Source organism: Balaenoptera ricei, chromosome 7, assembly GCF_028023285.1.
Source record: "Balaenoptera ricei isolate mBalRic1 chromosome 7, mBalRic1.hap2, whole genome shotgun sequence".
Classification (NCBI taxonomy): Eukaryota; Metazoa; Chordata; class Mammalia; order Artiodactyla; family Balaenopteridae; genus Balaenoptera; species Balaenoptera ricei.
In genome coordinates this window covers 86593035-86615295 of record NC_082645.1, presented here as the reverse complement: position 1 = coordinate 86615295, position 22261 = coordinate 86593035, and the positions used below count along the sequence as shown (strand labels likewise).

The 22261-nt window shown below is 39.6% G+C and overlaps 1 protein-coding gene across 1 annotated transcript in view; it reads left to right on the top strand.

Moving 5' to 3' along the window:
- Positions 1-22261, top strand: part of CDK15 (cyclin dependent kinase 15) — a 79970-nt gene that overhangs the window by 48509 nt on the left and 9200 nt on the right. The window contains exons 8-9 of the mRNA XM_059928482.1: positions 558-681; positions 2282-2402. Of these exons, the coding sequence (XP_059784465.1) occupies positions 558-681; positions 2282-2402 (245 nt within the window). The remainder of the gene's footprint in view (positions 1-557; positions 682-2281; positions 2403-22261) is intronic.

Below are 22261 nucleotides of genomic sequence, written 5' to 3'. Positions count from 1 at the left end.
TTCCCTTGTTTTCACTTTGAACTTAATACTTTTAAAATTCGTTTAAAAAGATAATGGTTCCTTTATTTCCTAATACCATCTAAGGATATATTTCCCAGTCTGGTCTCCCTGTGTTCTGTTTTTAAAAGGGTTTTATATCAGAGAGCCTGGAAAACTTAAGCAGTTGTAAATGTTAGAATATCATTTCCAGGTCAACTTTGATCTTATATGCCAAGTTCATCAGTGGGAAAAAAATTAAATCTTTCACATCTAAATCAATAACTAGTGTTCCAAAGGAAACTTCAAAGTTTCACTTTAGATTTTTAAAGAAGGGTAATTCCTTCAGTATCAAAGAAATGAGATGTCAGGAAAAGCCAGAATCCCTTTGTTTAGGACATGGTCTACTTACTTGACTTTCCTTGTCCTTTTTTTCCTGTTCGAATGCAAAATCTTCATTTTTTTTTCGTCTCTCAAGAGACCCTTTTACTATATTCTTTCAGATGACTGTTTTTGACTTAGAGGAGAAATCAACACATAGTGGCTCGAATCTGCTTAGATAAGGTGTTCATTCCTTCCAGCTTTTCATGTTTCAACTTTTGCGGGGCCTGGCATACATCCACCACCAACACGTTCTCCACAGGGACCTGAAACCTCAGAACCTACTCATCAGTCACCTGGGAGAGCTCAAACTGGCTGATTTTGGTAAGTCGCCCCCCGAGTCTCTTCCTGGGCTATGAACAATGATGCTTTTGTGTGCACATGTTTAAAGCATCAACTAGGGCTGGCTTTTGAAAAGTGGGAACCGGGGAACATGATGCTTTGTCAGGATTTCAAACAACCATATAGGAAGATTGAGGCAAGAAATAGGGCGAGACTGGTAACTTCTTAGGGTTCCATCAAGCCTCAGTCTAATCAGATCCTAAAACTTGGTTACCCCTACTACCTCACTGCCATTTTTGATGTAAAGACTTTTGTAGAGTGAACATACTTGGTAGGTTTCCCTAAATCTAGGTAGATGTACAAATTCCATCAGACTAGATCAAAGTTATCCCAGGGTGACAGGATAAAGAGGTTAAGCCCAGATTGTAGGATGGACTCCTGCTGGAATGGAGGCTCCAGGACACCTGTTTCTGCTCACCTATGTATCTATATAGGTGGGACTGTATGGGTACCTGAGGCTTTTATTCTCATCAAAGTGATTCAGATTTCCTCTGAGTATCACTGTGTCTTTCCACTTTAGCACGTATCACAGTTTATAATTATACATATATACTTCTGCAATGATTTTGTCTCCTCCACTAAACTATAAGCATTATGAGGGCAGCCTGGATCCGTTTTTGCTTATCATTATATCCCTAGTGCCTGGCACCATAGCAGGTGCTCAATAAATTTTTGTTGAAAAACTGGTTCCGTATAAGCTGAGGAACCACTCTTCTCCGTTTGGCAGATGTCAAATGATGCTACTATAGCGGCAGTAAGCCTTTAACAGACATTCATTTATCAAATTGCCCACAACAGTGAACTCATCTATTCAGGTTTTTTTCTAGCTATAGATCATGTGATCCAGTGAGATAAATAGCTAACTGATGAAAGTACTCTCATTTTGTAGAGGAGCATTTGAGAATGATCCAGCTAAGGGCCTGCCAAATAACTAATGTGGATCAACAGCCCTCACCCTGTATCTACTAAACTGGGGATTCCTGGACTGCAGAAATGGAGGGTTGCCCTTTTAGTCGTGAATCGATTTTCCATTGCTGTTACAGAAAACCCAAATTACAGAGGTGTATACATGCTCAAAGCTTCACGTTCTCTCATGTAACAGTCTGACCTAAGCAGTCAGAGCTCTGTGGTGGCCCCATGGTGTATTGGTCCACTCTTCTTCTGTCATGAGGCCCCACCACCCCTAGGCATTGCCCCACGGCCTATTTCAAGATGGCAGCCACTTCCGCCTCACTACAGCCTGGAGGAAGGAGAAAAGAGACCAACACTTAACCCCTCCATGAAGTTCACACATCACTTCTATTCATATCAAATAGGCAAAAATTTAGTTGCCTTGCTACACTTAGCTGCCAGGAAGCCCACATCTAGCTGGAAAGTAGGCCAAATTTTGAGAAATTCACTTGATGAAGAGGTACGCAAGAGTCAAGATAGTTGAGTAGCTCTATTAACAGCACCAAAGTTTGTGTATTATTTTTTAAATGTTGTTTACTCTGCCAATTATACTCTCCTTGGCAGACTGTATCACTGTGGCTCTCCAGAAAGTCTCAGGACAGTGAGTTCTGTGCTTTCCCCCTTCGGTCAGGTCTTGCTCGGGCCAAGTCCATTCCCAGCCAGACATACTCTTCAGAAGTTGTGACTCTCTGGTACCGCCCTCCTGATGCCTTGCTGGGAGCCACTGAATATTCCTCTGAACTGGACATATGGTAAGAGCTAGTGCCAAGAAAATGTGAGTCATCCTACCCGTGAAGGTTGTTTTATTACCTGTATTACATTTTAGATAATCATTCTAATAATGACAATCACATTTGTATACAGAAATATAAAGTACTTTCAAATACATATCTCATTTGATTTTTTACAATGCCCCTCCTTCTAGCTCTTCTCTTCAATCCTTTGTCTTCTCCCTTGTCCTCAGGGAAACATACATACACTCCCAAACCATAGATACACACACACAACTGTCTGCACATGCCCAAACACCATTCAGAACCTGGTGAAAAAAACATAAATACCAGGACTCTGTAGACCTGATTTTCATGCCAGTATTTCTAATCAGTTACTCTGGATTACGTTATCTTCAAAAAAGCCATGTATCCTCTTTGTGTCTATGCTTCTTTGTTTTTAAAATAAGGGTAATAAACTCTCCACATGAGGGGTTAAGGGGGACTGTAGTGCAAATGTAAGAACCAGATAGATGCTATCAAGTAGAGCCACACTGTTGGAGAGGCTGTTGGATTAACTGGGTGCAGTGGTGAGAATGCGCTCTCAGCCACGCATCATCCTAGAGCAGTGGTGTTATGTAATCTAGCTCTGATCCCTGGAAATATCCCAGTCATTTGTGTGGTAAATTTGCAGTCACGGCCACCTCCTCAAAGGTAACAAAATGTATGGGCTTCCTTCAACTCCTTAGATGGTCTTATATAAACAGAAGGCCCTGTTTAAAAAAGAAAAACACTAAAAGACTAAACTAAGCTTTTGAATTTCCCAAAGAATTGAGAAAAGTTGAAGAGAATTTCCTCCAGTGTATCTGGAGTCACTGATTTCCTGATACCCAGTCGCACTTCTGGAAATATCACCTGCTAGTCAAAACCCCCCTGAAACTGTCAGCTCTCACTGCTCTGCACTGTCACTTCAAAGGCCTTCAGCAGGCTCTGGCTTTCTCAGCTCTTAATGATCACTTCCTAGTTGTGCTTCGCAGACAGTGAAGCTTCTTCTCATCACTTTTAAACTTTGTTTTATTATGGAACATTTAAAACATTCAAAATATATAAATATGTACATCAGTGATTCTTAACCAGGATCAATTTTGCTTCCCAGGGACCCTTGCGGTGTTTGGAGACATTTATTGTCACAGCTGGGTGGTGGTGGGGTGCTCCTGGCATCTAGTGGGTAGAGGCCAAGGATGCTACTAAATATCTTATAATGCACAGGGCAGCCCCCTACGACAAAGATGTATCCAGCCCAGAATGTCAATTGTGTCAAGATTGAGAAAACTGATGTAGATTAAAAGCATAGTAAAGTGAACTCCATGAGCCCACTACCCGATGTAACAACCAGAAACATCATCAGTACTGTCACATCCACTCGTGTCCCCTTCCCATCAGCCTGCCCCCCCACCAGAGGAGCTTCTACCCTGAATTTTTTTTTCTTGTCATCATTCCCTTACCCTTTTTAAAAATAATATTTCTACATTTTTATGTACTTTTAAAATATTATTTATTTTACTTGCTTTTGAGTTTTTATAAAAATGATATTCCATTGTTTTTAGTCTTCTGTGACTTGGTTTTTTTTAACTCAGTGTGTTTCTAAGATTCATCCATGTTGATCTATGTGGCTACACTTTATTTTCTGTTGATGAACATTTCAGTTATTTAGTTTGCCTTTTGTTTTATTTCTTTTTGCTATTTTGAATATACTTGGTACTTATATTTAAGGATATGCCTAGAGTACTTACTTAAGAGTAGATTTGCTGTGTCACAGGGTATATGAATGTTCAACTTCATGAAATAGTGTCAAATTGTTCTCCAAGTGGTTGTAACAATTTATGCACCAGCAGTGTATCATAGTCCTTTATCCACATCCACACTAACTTCATAAAATCAGATTTCTTAATTTTTGCTAAGTTAGTGGGTAGAATGGTAGCATGTTGTGATAAAATTTGCATTTCCCTAATTACTAATGAGGTTGGATGTCTTTTCATGGATTATTTGACATTTGTGTTTTTTCTCCTATGAAATACCTCTGTGTGTCTTTTGTTTTCTTTTGGTCTCTATGTCTCTGTCTCTCCTTTTCTCTCCCTTCCTCCCTTTCTTTCTTTATTGATTTATAGGAGTTCTTATACTCTGGATACTAATCTTTTATCAGTTATGAGTGCTACAAGCAGGCTCCCCAGTTCATGGCTTATGTTTTCATATCTTTATGTTGTCTTTTTAAACAAAAGTTCTTAATTTTAATACTGCTGACTTTATCAGTCTTTTCCTTTATGGTTAGCCCTTTTATTTCTTGTTTAAAAAATCCTTCCCTCCTTGAGGTCAAAATGATATCCAATACATTCTTTTAAAAGTTGTAAAATTTTTCCTTTCACTTTAAATCCTTAATACATTGGAAATTGACTTTTTCTATGCTAACCCAGTGGTCTCACTCTAATTTCTTCAGCAATCTGCATGCCAAATCTCTCATATATCAGGTTTCTATAAATGCATAGGTCTGTTTTGAACTCTCTACTCTGTTCTACTGGGGTCAGTTTATCTGTCCCTGTACCAACATCCTACTGTATTAATTTCTATAGCATTATAGTAATACTTGATATCTGCTAGGACAAGTCGCACCACTTACTTCATCTTCTTCCTCAGCAGTATCTTGCCTATTTTTCCTCTTTGATTCTCCATATAAATTTTACACTCAGTCTTTCAAGTTTCATGAAAAACCCTAGTGGAATTTTCATTGGAATTGCATTGAAATTATAGAACACTTTGAGGATAATTAACACCTTTGTAATATCCTCTTCCAATTTTTAAACACGGTATAATTCTCCATCTGTTTAGCTCATTTTTAATGCCGTTTTGTAAAGTTTTATAATTTCCTCTCTAAGCTCTTACATATCTAGAGCAAAGGTCCTTCCTTGTAAGTCTGTTTCTGTTGTTTATTGTTTCTTTTGGTTCTTGCATATGGTATCTTTTTTCCATGCGTGTTTTGTTGTTTTTGACAATGATATGCTAATTATCCTTGGAATTTTGTTTGTGGGATTTTTTTTTTTTTTTGAGGGCTCGGATGAAGTGTGGTCTCTCAGAGAGGATTTGCATTTGATTCTGCTAGGTACATTTTTTTTTTTTTTTAAACATCTTTATTGAAGTATAATTGCCTTACAATGGTGTGTTAGCTTCTGCTTTATAACAAAGTGAATCAGTTATACATATACAATATGTTCCCATTTCTCTTCCCTCTTGCATCTCCCTCCCTCCCACCCTCCCCATCCCACCCCTCTAGGTGGTCACAAAGCACCGAGCTGATATCCCTGTGCTATGCGGCTGCTTCCCACTAGCTATCTATTTTACATTTGGTAGTGGATATATGTCCATGACACTCTCTTACCCTGTCACATCTCACCCCACCCCCTCCCCATATCCTCAAGTCCATTCTCTAGTAGGTCTGTGTCTTTATTCCCGTCTTGCCACTAGGTTCTTCATGGCCTTTTTTTTTTTTTTCTTAGATTCCGTATATATGTGTTAGCATACTGTATTTGTTTTTCTCTTTCTGACTTACTTCACTCTGTATGACAGACTCTAACTCCATCCACCTCATTACAAATACCTCCATTTCATTTCTTTTTATGGCTGAGTAATATTCCATTGTATATATGTGCCACATCTTCTTTATCCATTCATCTGTCGATGGACATTTAGGTTGCTTCCATGTCCTGGCTATTGTAAATAGAGCTGCAATGAACATTTTGGTACATGACTCTTTTTGACCTATGGTTTTCTCAGGTTATATGCCCAGTAGTGGGATTGCTGGGTCGTATGGTAGTTCTATTTGTAGTTTTTTAAGGAACCTCCATACTGTTCTCCATAGTGGCTGTATCAATTTACATTCCCACCAACAGTGCAAGAGTGTTCCCTTTCCTCCACACCCTCTCCAGCATTTATTGTTTCTAGATTTTTTGATGATGGCCATTCTGACCGGTGTGAGATGATATCTCATTGTAGTTTTGATTTGCATTTCTCTAATGATTAATGATGTTGAGCATTCTTTCATGTGTCTGTAGGCCATCTGTATATCTTCTTTGGAGAAATGTCTATTTAGGTCTTCTGCCCATTTTTGGATTGGGTTGTTCGTTTTTTGGTTATTGAGCTGCATGAGCTGCTTGTAAATCTTGGAGATTAATCCTTTGTCAGTTGCTTCATTTGCAAATATTTTCTCCCATTCTGATGGTTGTCTTTTGGTCTTGTTTATGGTTTCCTTTGCTGTGCAAAAGCTTTTAAGTTTCATTAGGTCCCATTTGTTTATTTGTGTTCTTATTTCCATTTCTCTGGGAGCTGGGTCAAAAAGAATCTTGCTGTGATGTATGTCATAGAGTGTTCTGCCTATGTTTTCCTCTAAGAGTTTGATAGTGTCTGCCCTTACACTTAGGTCTTTAATCCATTTTGAGTTTATTTTTGTGCATGGTGTCAGGGAGTGTTCTAATTTCATACTTTTACATGTAGCTGTCCAATTTTCCCAGCACCACTTATTGAAGAGGCTGTCTTTTCTCCACTGTATATGCTTGCCTCCTTTATCAAAGATAAGGTGACCATATGTGTGTGGGTTTATCTCTGGGCTTTCTATCCTGTTCCATTGATCTATATTTCTGTTTTTGTGCCAGTACCAAACTGTCTTGATTACTGAAGCTTTGTAATATAGTCTGAAGTCAGGGAGCCTGATTCCCCCAGCTCCATTTTTCATTCTCAAGATTGCTTTGGCTATTCGGGGTCTTTTGTGTTTCCATACAAATTGTGAAATTTTTTGTTCTAGTTCTGTGAAAAATGCCAGTGGTAGTTTGATAGGGATTGCACTGAATCTGTAGATTGCTTTGGGTAGTAGAGTCACTTTCACAATGTTGATTCTTCCAATCCAGGAACATGGTATATCTCTCCATCTATTTGTATCATCTTTAATTTCTTTCATCAGTGTCTTATAATTTTCTGCATACAGGTCTTTTGTCTCCTTAGGTAGGTTTATTCCTAGATATTTTATTCTTTTTGTTGCAATGGTAAACGGGAGTGTTTTCTTAATTTCACTTTCAGATTTTTCGTCATTAGTGTATAGAAATGCAAGAGATTTCTGTGCATTAATTTTGTATCCTGCTACTTTACCAAATTCATTGATTAGCTCTAGGAGTTTTCTGGTAGCATCTTTAGGATTCTCTATGTATAGTATCATGTCATCTGCAAATAGTGACAACTTTACTTCTTCTTTTCCGATTTGGATTCCTTTTATTACTTTGTCTTCTCTGATTGCTGTGGCTAACACTTCCAAAACTATGTCAAATAATAGTGGTGAGAGTGGGCAACCTTGTCTTGTTCCTGATCTTAGTGGAAATGCTTTCAGTTTTTCACCATTGAGAATGATGTTTGCTGTGGGTTTGTCATATATGGACTTTATTATGTTGAGGTAGGTTCCCTCTATGCCTACTTTCTGCAGGGCTTTTATCATAAATGGGTGTTGAATTTTGTCGAAAGCTTTCTCTGCATCTATTGAGATGATCATATGGTTTTTCTCCTTCAATTTGTTAATATGGTGTATCACATTGATTGATTTGCGTATATTGAAGAATCCTTGCATTCCTGGGATAAACCCCACTTGATCACGGTGTATGATCCTTTTAATGTGCTGTTGGATTCTGTTTGCTAGTATTTTGTTGAGGATTTTTGCATCTATGTTCATCAGTGATATTGGCCTGTAGTTTTCTTTCTTTGTGACATCTTTGTCTGGTTTTGGTATCAGGGTGATGGTGGCCTCGTAGAATGAGTTTGGGAGTGTTCCTCCCTCTGCAATATTTTGGAAGAGTTTGAGAAGGATAGGTGTTAGCTCTTCTCTAAATGTTTGATAGAATTCACCTGTGAAGCCATCTGGTCCTGGGCTTTTGTTTGTTGGAAGGTTTTTAATCACAGTTTCAATTTCAGTGCTTGTGATTGGTCTGTTCATATATTCTATTTCTTCCTGGTTCAGTCTCGGCAGTTTGTGCATTTCTAAGAATCTGTCCATTTCTTCCAGGTTGTCCATTTTATTGGCATAGAGTTGCTTGTAGTAATCTCTCATTATCTTTTGTATTTCTGCAGTGTCAGTGGTTACTTCTCCTTTTTCATTTCTAATTCTGTTGATTTGAGTCTTCTCCCTTTTTCTCTTGATGAGTCTGGCTAATGGTTTATCAATTTTGTTTATCTTCTCAAAGAACCAGCTTTTAGTTTCATTGATTTTTGCTATTGTTTCCTTTATTTCTTTTTCATTTATTTCTGACCTGATCTTTATAATTTCTTTCCTTCTGCTAGCTTTGGGGTTTTTTTGTTCTTCTTTCTCTAATTGCTTTAGGTGCAAGGTTAGGTTGTTTATTCGAGATGTTTCCTGTTTCTTGAGGTAGGCTTGTATTGCTATAAACTTCCCTCTTAGCACTGCTTTTGCTGCGTCCCATAGGTTTTGGGTCGTCGTATCTCCATTGTCATTTGTTTCTAGGTATTTTTTGATTTCCCCTTTGATTTCTTCAGTGATCACTTTGTTATTAAGTATTATTAAGTATTAAGTATTGTGTAGCCTCCATGTGTTTGTATTTTTTACAGATCTTTTCCTGTAATTGACATCTAGTCTCATAGCGTTGTGGTCGGAAAAGATACTTGATACTATTTCAATTTTCTTAAATTTACCAAGGCTTGATTTGTGACCCAAGATATGATCTATCCTGGAGAATGTTCCATGAGCACTTGAGAAAAATGTGTATTCTGTTGTTTTTGGGTGGAATGTCCTATAAATATCAATTAAGTCCATCTTGTTTAATGTATCATTTAAAGCTTGTGTTTCCTTATTTATTTTCATTTTGGATGATCTGTCCATTGGTGAAAGTGGGGTGTTAAAGTCCTCTACTATGATTGTGTTGCTGTCGATTTCCCCTTTTATGGCTGTTAGTATTTGCCTTATGTATTGAGGTGCTCCTATGTTGGGTGCATAAATATTTACAATTGTTATACCTTCCTCTTGGATCGATCCCTTGATCATTATATAGTGTCCTTCTTTGTCTCTTGTAATAGTCTTTATTTTAAAGTCTATTTTGTCTGATATGAGAATTGCTACTCCAGCTTTCTTCTGATTTCCATTTGCATGGAATATCTTTTTCCATCCCCTCACTTTCAGTCTGTATGTGTCCCTAGGTCTGAAGTGGGTCTCTTGTAGACAGCATATATATGGGTCTTGTTTTTGTATCCATTCAGCCAGCCTGTGTCTTTTGGTGGGAGCATTTAATCCATTTACATTCAAGGTAATTATCGATATGTATGTTCCTATTCCCATTTTCTTAAATGTTTTGGGTTTGTTATTGTAGGTGTTTTCCTTCTCTTGTGTTTCTTGCCTAGAGAAGTTCCTTTAGCATTTGTTGTAAAGCTGGTTTGGTGGTGCTGAACTCTCTCAGCTTTTGCTTGTCTGTAAAGGTTTTAATTTCTCCATCACATCTGAATGAGATCCTTGCTGGGTAGAGTAATCTTGGTTGTAGGTTTTTCTCCTTCATCACTTTAAGTATATCCTGCCACTCCCTTCTGGCTTGCAGAGTTTCTGCTGAAAGATCAGATGTTAACCTTATGGGGATTCCCTTGTGTGTTATTTGTTTTTTTTCCCTTGCTGCCTTTAATATGTTTTCCTTATATTTAATTTTTGACAGTTTGATTAATATGTGTCTTGGCGTGTTTCTCCTTGGGTTTATCCTGTATGGGACTCTCTGTGCTTCCAGGACTTGATTAACTATTTCCTTTCCCATATTAGGGAAGTTTTCAACTATAATCTCTTCAAATATTTTCTCAGTCCCTTTCTTTTTCTCTTCTTCTTCTGGGACCCCTATAATTCGAATGTTGGTGCGTTTAATATTGTCCCAGAGGTCTCTGAGACTGTCCTCAGTTCTTTTCATTCTTTTTTCTTTATCCTGCTCTGCAGTAGTTATTTCCACCATTTTATCTTCCAGGTCACTTATCCTTTCTTCTGCCTCAGTTATTCTGCTATTGATCCCATCTAGAGTATTTTTAATTTCATTTATTGTGTTTTTCATCATTGCTTGGTTCCTCTTTAGTTCTTCTACGTCCTTGTTAAATGTTTCTTGCATTTTGTCTATTCTATTTCCAAGATTTTGGATCAACCTTACTATCATTATTCTGAATTCTTTTTCAGGTAGACTACCTATTTCCTCTTCATTTGTTAAGTCTAGTGTGTTTTGACCCTGCTCCTTCATCTGCTGTGTGTTTTTCTGTCGTCTCATTTTGCTTATCTTACTGTGTTTGGGGTCTCCTTATCACAGGTTGCAGGTTCGTAGTTCCCGTTGTTTTTGGTATCTGTCCCCAGTGGCTAAGGTTGGTTCAGTGGGTTGTGTAGGCTTCCTGGTGGAGGGAACTAGTGCCTGAGCTCTGGTGGATGAGGCTGGATCTTGTCTTTCTGGTGGGCACGTCCACGTCTGGTGGTGTATTTTGGGGTGTCTGTGGCCTTATTATGATTTTAGGCAGCCTCTCTGCTAATGGATGGGGCTGTGTTCCTGTCTTGCTAGTTGTTTGGCATAGGGTGTTCAGCACTGTAGCTTGCTGGTCATTGAGTGATGCTGGGTCTTGATGTTGAGATGGAGATCTCTGAGAGATTTTTGCCGTTTGGTATTACGTGGAGCTGGGAGGTCTCTTGTGGATCAGTGTCCTGAAGTTGGCTCTCCCACCTCCGAGGTACGGCCCTGATGCCTGGCTGAAGCACCAAGAGCCTTTCGTCCACACGGCTCAGAGTAAAAGGGAGAAAAAATAGAAAGAAAGAAAGAAAGAGGCTATAATATAGTGAAGTAAAATAAAGCTATTATAAAGCAAAGCTATACAGACAAAATCTCCCCCAGAAGCATATACATATACACTCACAAAAAAAAAGGAAAAGGGGAAAAATTAATATATCCTGCTCCCAAAGTCCACCTCCTGAATTTGGGATGATTCGTTGTCTATTCAGGTATTCAACAGATGCAGGCACATCAAGTTGTTTGTGAAGTTTTAAACCGCTGCTTCTGAGGCTGCTGGGAGAGATTTCCCCTCCTCGTCTCTGTTCGCACAGCTCCTGGGGATCAGCTTTGGATTTGGACCCGCCTCTGCGTGTAGGTCGCCTGAGGGCGTCTGTTCCCCGCCCAGACAGGACGGGGTTAAAGGAGCAGCTGCTTCGGGGGCTCTGGCTCACCCAGGCCGCAGGGAGGGAGGGGTACAGAGGAGGCGGGGCGAGCCTGCGGCGTCAGAGGCCGGCGTGACGTTGCACCAGCCTGAGGTGCGCAGTGCGTTCTCCCAGGGAAGTTGTCCCTGGATCACGGGACGCTGGCAGTGGCGGGCTGCACAGGCTCCCGGGAGGGGCGGTGTGGAGAGTGACCTGTGCTCGAACACAGGCTTTTTGGAGGCGGCAGCAGCCGCCCCAGCGTCTCACGCCCGTCTCTGGGGTCCGCGCTGATCTCCGTGGCTCGCGCCAGTCTCTGGAGTTCGTTTAGGCGGCGCTCTGAATCCCCTCTCCTCGTGCACCAGGAAACAGGGAAGAAAAAGTCTCTTGCCTCTTCGGCAGCTGCAGACTTTTTCCCGGACTCCCTCCCGGCTAGCTGTGATGCACTAACCCCTTCAGGCTGTGTTCACGCCACCAGCCCCAGTCCTCTCCCTGCGATCCGACCGAAGCCCGAGCCTCAGCTCCCAGCCCCCGCCCGCCCCGGCGGCTGAGCAGACAAGCCTCTCGGGCTGGTGAGTGCTGGTCAGCGCCGAGCCTCCGTGCGGGAAGTGCGGGAATCTCTCCGCTTTGCCCTCCACACCCCTGTGGCTGTGCTCTCCTCCGTGGCTCCGAAGCTTCCCCCCTCTGCCACCCGCAGTCTCTGCCCGAGAAGGGGCTTCCTAGTGCGTGGAAATCTTTCCTCCTTCACAGCTCCCTCCCACTGGTGCAGGTGCCGTCCCTATTCTTTTGTCTCTGTTATTTCTTTTTTCTTTTGCCCTACCCAAGTACGGGGGGAGTTTCTTGCCTTTTGGGAGGTCTGACGTTTTCTGCCAGCGTTCAGTGGGTGTTCTGTAGGAACAGTTCCACGTGTAGATGTATTTCTACTGTATCTGTGGGAAGGAAGGTGATCTCCGCGTCTTACTCTTCCGCCATCTTCTCTCCTCCCCCCGGAAAGCTCCGGTACATTTTTTAAAAAGAAATATATTATTGTATTTTCCATAAGTGTTGGTCTGCTACTCAGATATTGCTTTCTTAATACCATTCCCTACTGAAAAGAACTAGGCCTTTTTGGAGAAGTAGCCAATACTGAGGCTGGGTCAGGGAAAGTATAAGATGAGCTGGGAACATCTTGTTAAGCCAGAACATTTTTTAACAAAGTGATCAAAAAATGATGGGAATATGTAAAAAGATGTGGGAAGCAGCTTGAAGAGACTCCCACTGGCCAAAGCTGGTACCTTCTGAGCATCCTAATAGTGAGAGTAATGTAATGTATTATACCACTGAATAACATAAGAATACATAAGTCCAGGGCTTCCCTCGTGGCGCAGTGGTTGAGAGTCTGCCTGCTGATGCAGGGGACACGGGTTCCAGCCCTGGTCCGGGAAGATCCCACATGCTGTGGAGCAGCTAAGCCCGTGCACCACAACTACTGAGCCTGTGCGTCTGGAGCCGTGCTCCGCAACGAGAGGCCGTGACAGTGAGAGGCCCGCACACCGTGATGAAGAGTGGCCGCCGCTCGCCACAACTGGAGAAAGCCCTCGCACAGAAACGAAGACCCAACACAGCCAAAAATAAATAAATAAATAAATAAATTTATAAAAAAAAAAAAAGAATACATAAGTCCATACTGAAGGTAGATGGATGGATGGATGGATGGATCAATAGATAGATAGGAAGGGAAGCTCCTTTATACAGTAGAATGCCAACTAATAACTGGAAAAAAAAATGATGGAATTAGAAAATCACTATTTTGCAATATAGTAGTAATTGGTTCAAACAAGAAGCATCTCAGGAAGCTTAATAAACGTACTTTTTGTCAAATATACCTCAATAAAGCTGGAAAATAATAGACTGATTAAAAAAAAAGCATCATAGCTAAACTAGAGGGGAAGGTTTTATGAGGAATAAAATATTTATTTACATAGTTTCAAAGTACCTCTCTACAAATTACTTATTAATTACAAAAGAAAAATATAGTAACTATAGTAGAGAGGCTTGGCAGACATCACCTTAATCAAGTGATTAGAGTTAGTGTTGTTGATAACGGCACTGACTGACATCGTGTGCCCCCTAATAGGACACACTGGAGAGACAGTATCGTATACGTGGTTTTCCTGCAGAAAAAGAGCATAAACTGAGTCACATCATGAGGCAGCATCAGATCAACTCAGTCTGAGGAACATTCTACGACGTAACTAGACTGTACGCTTTAAAAGCGTTGTAGGGAAAGAAGAAGTTTCCTTGTCCTCTGAGGTTCAATGGATGGGTCTGTGAAATAAACTGACAAAAGACAGATTAACAGGAGAAAAGCACACACATTTTATTTTATGTTAAGAGTTTTATGTGACACAGGGGAAGTGACTTCATGGAAAGAAGAGAAAATCCCCAGAGAAACAGCTAGCCTTGGAGGCTTTTATACCATTCTTACAAAGGACGATACACTTGTAGAGAAGTAACAAGACAAAGGAAAGGGGTGTCTTTTATTATTATTATTATTCTATTTATTTGGCTGCGTCAGGTCTTAGTTGCAGCACACGGGATCTTCATTGCGGCATGAGGGCTCTTCGTTGCGGTGCACGGGCTTCTCTCTAGTTGCAGCGCACGGGCTCCAGAGCGCATGGGCTCAGTAGTTGTGGTGTGCGGGCTCTCTAGTTGTGGCGCGTGGGCTCTAGAGTGTGTGGGCTCAGTAGTTGCAGTGTGCGGGCTTAGTTGCCCCCTGGCATGTGGGATCTTAATTTCCTGACCAGGGCTCGAACCCATGTCCTCTGCTTTGGAAGGCAGATTCTTAACCACTGGACCACCAGGGAAGTCCCGGAAAGGGGTTTCTGGACTCTTTAGGGGTGATAATTGTGGAAGGTGAATATGTATATGGGGCACCCTGGTGGTAGATAAGTGTTACTTAGCAAGGTTTGTTTACATAGATTCTTCTTGGTGCCATCTCTACATATGGTGATAAGGTTGTTCTCCCCTCCTGGGATGGGAATGGGGGACATCTTCATAAGGGGATTTTATGCCCTCCTTTCAGGCAGCTAGGGAGAGGCAAAGAGCTCATCCGGTGTTTGCTTTTTCTCAGTTTCCTTCAGCTCATAACAATTCTTATGGCAGGGTGGCATATTTTAGGGTGACATTTTCCGTTCCCCTACAGAGTCAAGGTTTTAAAAGCCAAAGAAAAGCTGAGGAAATGTTCCAGATTAAAAGAGACTAAAAAGAGATATGCCAACTAAGCACAATGCATGGTCCTAGATAGAATGCTGGGGGAGATGGAGCTAAAGAACACTACTGGGACAATCAGTGGGATTTAAATACGGACTGTAGATTAGATAGTACTATTGGGATTGATGTTAAATTTCCTGATTTTGATAATTGCACTGTTGTTATGTAAGAGAATGCTTTTGTACTTAGAAAATACATGTGGAAGTATTTAAGGGTGAAGAGTCATTGTATCTGCAATTTACTCTCCACTGCTTCAGAAAAAATAGATGATAAAAAAAATAGATGATAGATAGATAGATAAAATGATAAAACCAAAGAGGCAAAATGTTGGCAATTGGTGAATCTGTTTGAAGGATATAAAAGAGTTCTTTCTACTGTTCTTGCAACTTTAAATTTTAAATTATTTCAAAATTAAAGGTTAGCAAAAAATTGAGAAAAACCTGGTGTTTCACCAAAGATAGTGAAGTAGCACTGGCTTTGTTAGAAGCACTGGCCCAGTACGTGATCAGTGTTTTCAGTTATTTCCTGTGTGTTCGAGAAGGGTGTGTATTCCTGAATTGTTGGGTACAGGTTTTTACATATGTTCAAAACTTCAAGGTTGTTAATTGTGTTATTCACATTGTCTTTATATAATTTTTGTCTGCTTAAGCTATCAGGGAAAGATGTATTGAAGTTGTTTGATATATTGTTGATTTGTCAACAATGAACAATTCTATTCATTTTTGCTTTATATACTTTGAAGCTATTTTCATTAAGTGCAAATAAATTTAAAACTGTTCATCATTCCTTCATGCACTTTAAGTCTTACTTTTGGAATAATTTTCCTTTCTTTTGCTATAAATCTTTTAGAACTTTCTTTAGTGTCGGCCTATTGGTGGCAAACTCTGCTTTTGTTTCTTAAGGTAAACTCTCATTGTTGAAAGGTAGTCATGCTAAGGTTTTAATTGTAGATTGACAGTTATTTTCTCTCAGAACTTTGGAGATACCATTTCCCCAGCTTTGTCTTCCATTGCTGCTCTTGTGAAGATTGCTCTCAGCCTAATTGTAGAGAAGTTTACTTTTGGCCTTATTGTCTTTCCCTTTTTTCAGGTGCTCTCCCATTTTCTCTGGATGTTTTAAAGAATTTTTTCTTTGCCTTTGTTACTATGCAGTTTTCACTATAAGGTGTCTAGCGTGGATTTTTTTTTTTTACTTACCCTGCTTGTTGCATATTGTGCTTCTTCCAATTATGAATTCATGTTTTTCACCAGCCATTTTCTTTTTGAGTGTTGCCTCTATTCCATTCTCTCTTTCTGGAGCTCCAATGAAAGATTATTAGACTATGTCTTTCTATCATCCATGGTTCTTATCCTCTCTTTCATATTTTCAGTCTCCTTGACTTTCTGTGCTACATTTGGATAATTTCTTCAGCTCATGTACCAATTCTTTAAATCTCTTTTAAACTATGTATCCCTTACTTTTTACTGCATATACAAAAACGTATGTTATTCCATTGATGAATAATGATGACACTTACAGAATAAAAATACAGTTGTAAGTTAAAGTTATTGTCATTACACTTTTTGATTTCATTATTGTTGTTTGTCCAGTAAAAGTCAAAAAGTAATGTAGAGATAGAATAATAGGCATTTTCCACTGTTTACTATATTTGTTCACTCTCTATGTAACTGTTAGATATTGGGTGTTTACCCTGGGATTCCTCTTCCCCGTTTTTTTTTTTTTCTTTTCAGAGTGATAAGAGGGAAATGGGCAGGGAAAAGATTACAACAGAAGAAAAGGGAAAAAAATCCTATTTTGCCAGGCATGCAACCCTGTAGGGTACAAACTGAATGCCTTTGTAGGAGGCAGGTGACAGTGGGTGAGCATTAGAGCCTTTGTCTTAATGAAACTAATTATAACATGTAGTGCAAGAGCCTCTCATTCACAGTAAACCCTGGGGAACAGCAGAGTCCGTGGGAAGCCCAGAGCAAACAGTTAGATTATGGAAAATATACAAGTAAGACATATTGGCTATTCCCAACACTTACAACCAGCATCCTCTAATCTCCCAACATCTTTTCTTCTTTTTCTGCTACTTTTTCAGACCTTAAAAGATTGCATTAGCAACTTCAGTGAAGAGAAAAACTCAGTGTTTTAGGATGACTACACTGTTTTTGGTTTTGTTTTTACTTTTTTGTATTGTGTTAATATATATATACCATAAAAATTACTATTTCAACTATTTTCAAATGTACATTTCAGTGGCATCGAGTACAGCCATCACCACTATCCATCTCCAGAACTTTTCATAATCCCAAAGTGAATCCTGTACCCATTAAACAATCACTCCCTGTTACTCCCTCCCCTCAGTCCCTAGCAACCACTATTCTACTTCCTGTCTCTATGAATTTGACCACGCTAGAACCTCACATAAGTGGAATCATACAATATTTATCCTTCCATGTCTGGCTTATTTCACTTAGCATAATGTTTTCAAGGTTCATCCATGTTGTAGTAAACTGGGTTGTTTTTTTTTTAACATCTTTATTGGAGTATAATTGCTTTACAATGGTGTGTTAGTTTCTGCTTTATAACAAAGTGAAGCAGCCATACATATACATATATCCCAAAATCTCCTCCCTCTTGCGTCTCCTTCCCACCCTCCCTATCCCACCCCTCTAGGTGGTCACAAAGCACAGAGCTGATCTCCCTGTGCTATGTGGCTGCTTCCCACTAGCTACCTATTTTACATTTGGTGGTGTATATATGTCCTTGCCACTCTCTCACTTCATCCCAGTTTACCCTTCCCCCTCCCCATGTCCTCAAGTCCATTCTCTACGTCTGCGTCTTTATTCCTGTCCTGCCCCTAGGTTCTTCAGAACCATGTAAACTGGGTTTTAAAGAAGGATTTATTTTGGTAGACAAGTCCTCTATCCAAAACTAACTGCAGGCAGCTGCTGGATTTAGGACTATGGAAAGTTGTCACTGCCTGAGAGATTCTTTATGGTCAGATTTCTTGCTGCAAACTTCCAAATATAAAGAGTGGCCCAGGGAAAGCAAATGGAAATATCGTGTCACTGCCATATGTCATGCTGTTCTGAATTAATGTCAATAGTGAAAAATGAAATACTGATTCACTTCTCCCAACAATGTTCTTATGTACTCCTTGCACCTCCCAAAACCTAAAACTCCTGAGATGGTTTATTTCTCCAGAGATTGCCTAAGGAATTTGAGGAATCTTTTTCTTTCTTATGGAAGAATTTGTTCATGCTCAGAATAGAGAAAAGACTAGGAAGAGAGCCAGAAAAAGCAGAAAATATGTAAGCTGTCTCGTCTAACTTGACTGAAGAACCACAGTTGGAGCAATAAAATGACCCATTGCATCTCTCCCTTCTGGAAGGATTCACTCTTTGATATCACCAGGTCTTTTTTTCTCCTGCATGTGAAGTTCCGCTTCATCTACATGAGCTGCCCCAAAGGTATCTCCACAGAGCAGAAATCCTCTGAGAAGCCTAAAGATATGTAGGGTAAGAGGAGCCACAGGAATGAAGATTTAAGAAGAAAACAGAGGAATAAAAGGAAATAGGAGCTGGTTCCCTATCTAGACCTGAATGTTCAGATTATTTAAAATGTTTGCTTTAAGGCTAGTCTGGGGTGGGCAAAATAGATGATGGCCACACAACTTGTTTAAGAAGCAAATAAAAAATATGAAAGCCATACTACTTGTTTACAAAGCAAATGAAAAAAAACAGTTCTGAAGAATAAATGAAAAAAATAGGAAGATGAATCATATAGTTTTTAAAGAACAGTGCTTACCTGAAAAATATCTTTCCTTTTCAAACTTAAGGTGTACAGCCTTATTTTCTTACCAGTGCACTGATATTTATGATACGGGTATTCTAGGTCCTGAAATACAATTGATTTAGGAATTTTGTTTGTCTTGTAAGTGTTCTAAGTGCATTGCACATGTGCACACACACACACACACACACACACTATATATATATATATATATATATATATATATATATATATATATATATATATATATATATATATATATAAAACCTTAGACTCCAGATTGTTAGGTGAGAAAGGTTTTAACCTGTCCCTAAGTGAAGCTTAAAAAGAAAGACTCAAGAGAATGCCTATATGGCACCAACCATACAAATGCACATACAAATGGGAATTTCAACCAAATATTAGCATTTTATTTCTTTGTGCAAATATCTTGTGTTAGACTGCAGTACTTGCATAATGGCCTTAAAGTCCAGCTTTCTCCAATATGTTTACACAATTGTGTACACTGTCCTAGTGGTGCAGAAGATAAAGGGCACTAAGAAACTGTGTAACGAAAAGGGCTTCCTTCTTGGCTCCCCACAGCCACCAGTATGAAAGGACATGAAAAGGCAACAAGCTTTTTCTAAGCCATGAAAGCCTTTTGAGGTGAGGGAAAAAAGTGGACTACAGGTTTAAACCTAGCAATGACTATGGTTTGAACCTTGTTTAAAATGCCCGCAGGCCTTCTGGTGATTTGTGAGCCCCTGGGTTTCTAGAAGGTGGTAGGGTACTGGATGGAGGGTTGGTTCAAGTTTTCAAAAGCTGTTACATTTCCATTTCTATTTTGTGTCAGTTAATAAACAATTACATGTGTTCTATACATACAGTTACATAAATATATGTGTGTGTGTGTGTGTGTGTGTTTTACTTCAAAATGAAATGATTTGAGACCTTTCAAGTATGCAAAGACAAGTCATGAGGGGAGGTGGATGGAGACCATTTGATGGTATTCACCACCTCAGTTTTTCAGCTGGCTTATCTCACTGTTGACCATTACTAGCAACCAGGATGTTTTTTAACCATTTGGCAGTTTCCTATTACTTTTATTATTCTCCATGTATTGTTTAATTTTTACCTTTTATATCTGTTGCTTTAAAGGCAAGAAGCAAAAAGACCATGGATATTTAAAAACAAGCTAGTAAGCAATCTTAAAATGATAATAATTCTAAAAATTCACCCCAAGATACTGTGCACCAGATTCTTAAGCTATATTTGCCAGATCAAAATTCTTTTCTTTTTTCTTTTTTTGGCCGTGCTGCGTGGCTTATGGGATCTTAGTTCCCCCACCAGGGTTGAAGCCGGGCCCCAGCAGTGGAAGCGCCGAGTCCTAACCACTGGACCGCCAGGGAATTCCCAAAATTCTTGTGTCACATATCAAGATGTCTCTTGTACATGAAAAATCAGTAAAAAGAAAATATGGTGGCCATTTAATCTAAATTAGCTTTTTAACAACTAGGGATAAAGACAACCTGTTGTTTGAGGAAAAAAAACAAAAAACTACCTGCAAAACTTAGTCTGATACCTCTTATTTATAAGTATACAAAATTCTAAGAATAAGCTAATTGATTATTTTACATGCAAACCAAATATTAGGTCATGAAAATAGTTTTTGTGTCTTTTGAGGTGATAAGATACAGTTAAATGTCAGTCTTTCCTTTAATATATATTCTCTCCCCAAACTAGACACAAGATCAAAATTATTCTTAAACTTGTTTATCAAGAAATCTGCTTTCTCCTACACAAAGTAAGTTAAATAGCATGTGTTTACAGTCAGATTGAAAAAGTAAAAATTTATCATATGTAATAAATACGTATGAATAATATTAAAGACCATTTTAAAATAAACTTCATAATAAATCTTTAATAATATGATGATCTATAATAAAATGTTTTACTGAAATTTTCTTCTTTATCATGCCACAGCAAAACTTCTCGACAATTAAGGGAGTTTGCAAGATTATGTGTTATGGTGAAAGGGATTTGGCATCAAAACTGGGGAAGTATTAGACCATGGGGATAATCTCTGTAATCAGTCACCTGAACCATTCTCAAAAGATTTGTAAGAGTTGGGACTTCCCTGGTGGCACAGTGGTTAAGAATCTGCCTGCCAATGCAGGGGACAGGGGTTCGAGACCTGGTCCGGAAAGATCCCACATGCCGTGGAGCAACTAAGCTCATGCGTCACAGCTACTGAGCTGCGCTCTAGAGCCCACGAGCCACAACTACTGAGCCCATGTGCCACAACTACTGAAGCCCCCATGCCTAGAGCCCGTGCTCCGAAACAAAAGAAGCCACCGCAGTGAGAAGCATGTGTACCGCAACGAAGAGTAGCCACCGCTCGCCACAACTAGAGAAAGCCCGCGTGCAGCAACGAAGACCCAATGCAGCCATAAATAAATAAATAAATAAAGATTTGTAAGAGTAAAAATGTGTTGGGCTTCCCTGGTGGCGCAGTGGTTGAGAGTCTGCCTGCCGATGCAGGGGACACAGGTTCGAGCCCTGGTCTGGGAGGATCCCACATGCCGCGGAGCAGCTGGGCCCGTGAGCCACAATTACTGAGCCTACGCGTCTGGAGCCTGTGCTCCGCAACAAGAGAGGCCGCGATGGTGAGAGGCCCGCGCACCGCGATGAGGAGTGGCCCCCGCTTGCTACAACTAGAGAAAGCCCTCTCACAGAAACGAAGACACAACACAGCCAAAAATAAATAAATAAATAAATAAAAATTTTTTAAAAGAGTAAAAATGTGCATTATTAGCAAAATAAATCTTACTTCTTACTGTTCCTGAGGAATTATTCTCCAGTTTGACTAAGTAGGAAAGAAAATTTATATTTCTCCCTATTTAATCTATTTTAAGATGCACATTCTCTGTTAAATCAGGATGCGTCTTAAAATCAGTAGCATCTTACAGTAGCCGTCAGCCATACTTCAGTTATGACTGTAGCTACCATTGTACATGTGTGGACATCCAACATGGCAGCATCAAAACTTGCAGAATGGGTGTCAGTAACTTGGAAGACAGGAGACCTCTTTTTTTTTTTTTTTCTTTTTAACCCCTAGGAACCAAATGGTTGTGGAGAAGGCATGAATCAGACATGTTTAGCAACATTCTTTAAGCTGGAGTCAAAAGTGGGCTAACACGTAACTGCAAGGTCAGCTTAGGAGCCCCAGCACCAATGACTCTTGGTTGTTTTATGGATTATTTTACAAAATGCTGTATCATCAAACTCCTGACGATACCGTCAAAGGACGATACCATGGATAAACACAGACATCAAAGAGTCCGAGTCAAATGCTGAATGTCAAAAAGTTTGATGAGTAGCTAAACCAATTTCTTCCACTTAATATTCCATTTTTTTTTTGGATGTACAAGTATGATATATGGTGAAATAATCTGTCTAATTAAATTTGTAACAGCCCTTTCAATGAATATGAAAGAAACATTCTGATCATCACAGTTTAACTTGTGGGAGTTTTTTTTTGTTTGTTTCTTAAAAGTACATACAATAATGATGCTTCTTACAATGATAGCATCTTAGTTTCAGTGAAAGAGGGTATTCAGTTTGGAGATTCAGTACTTTCCCCGCCTCTCATAAAATA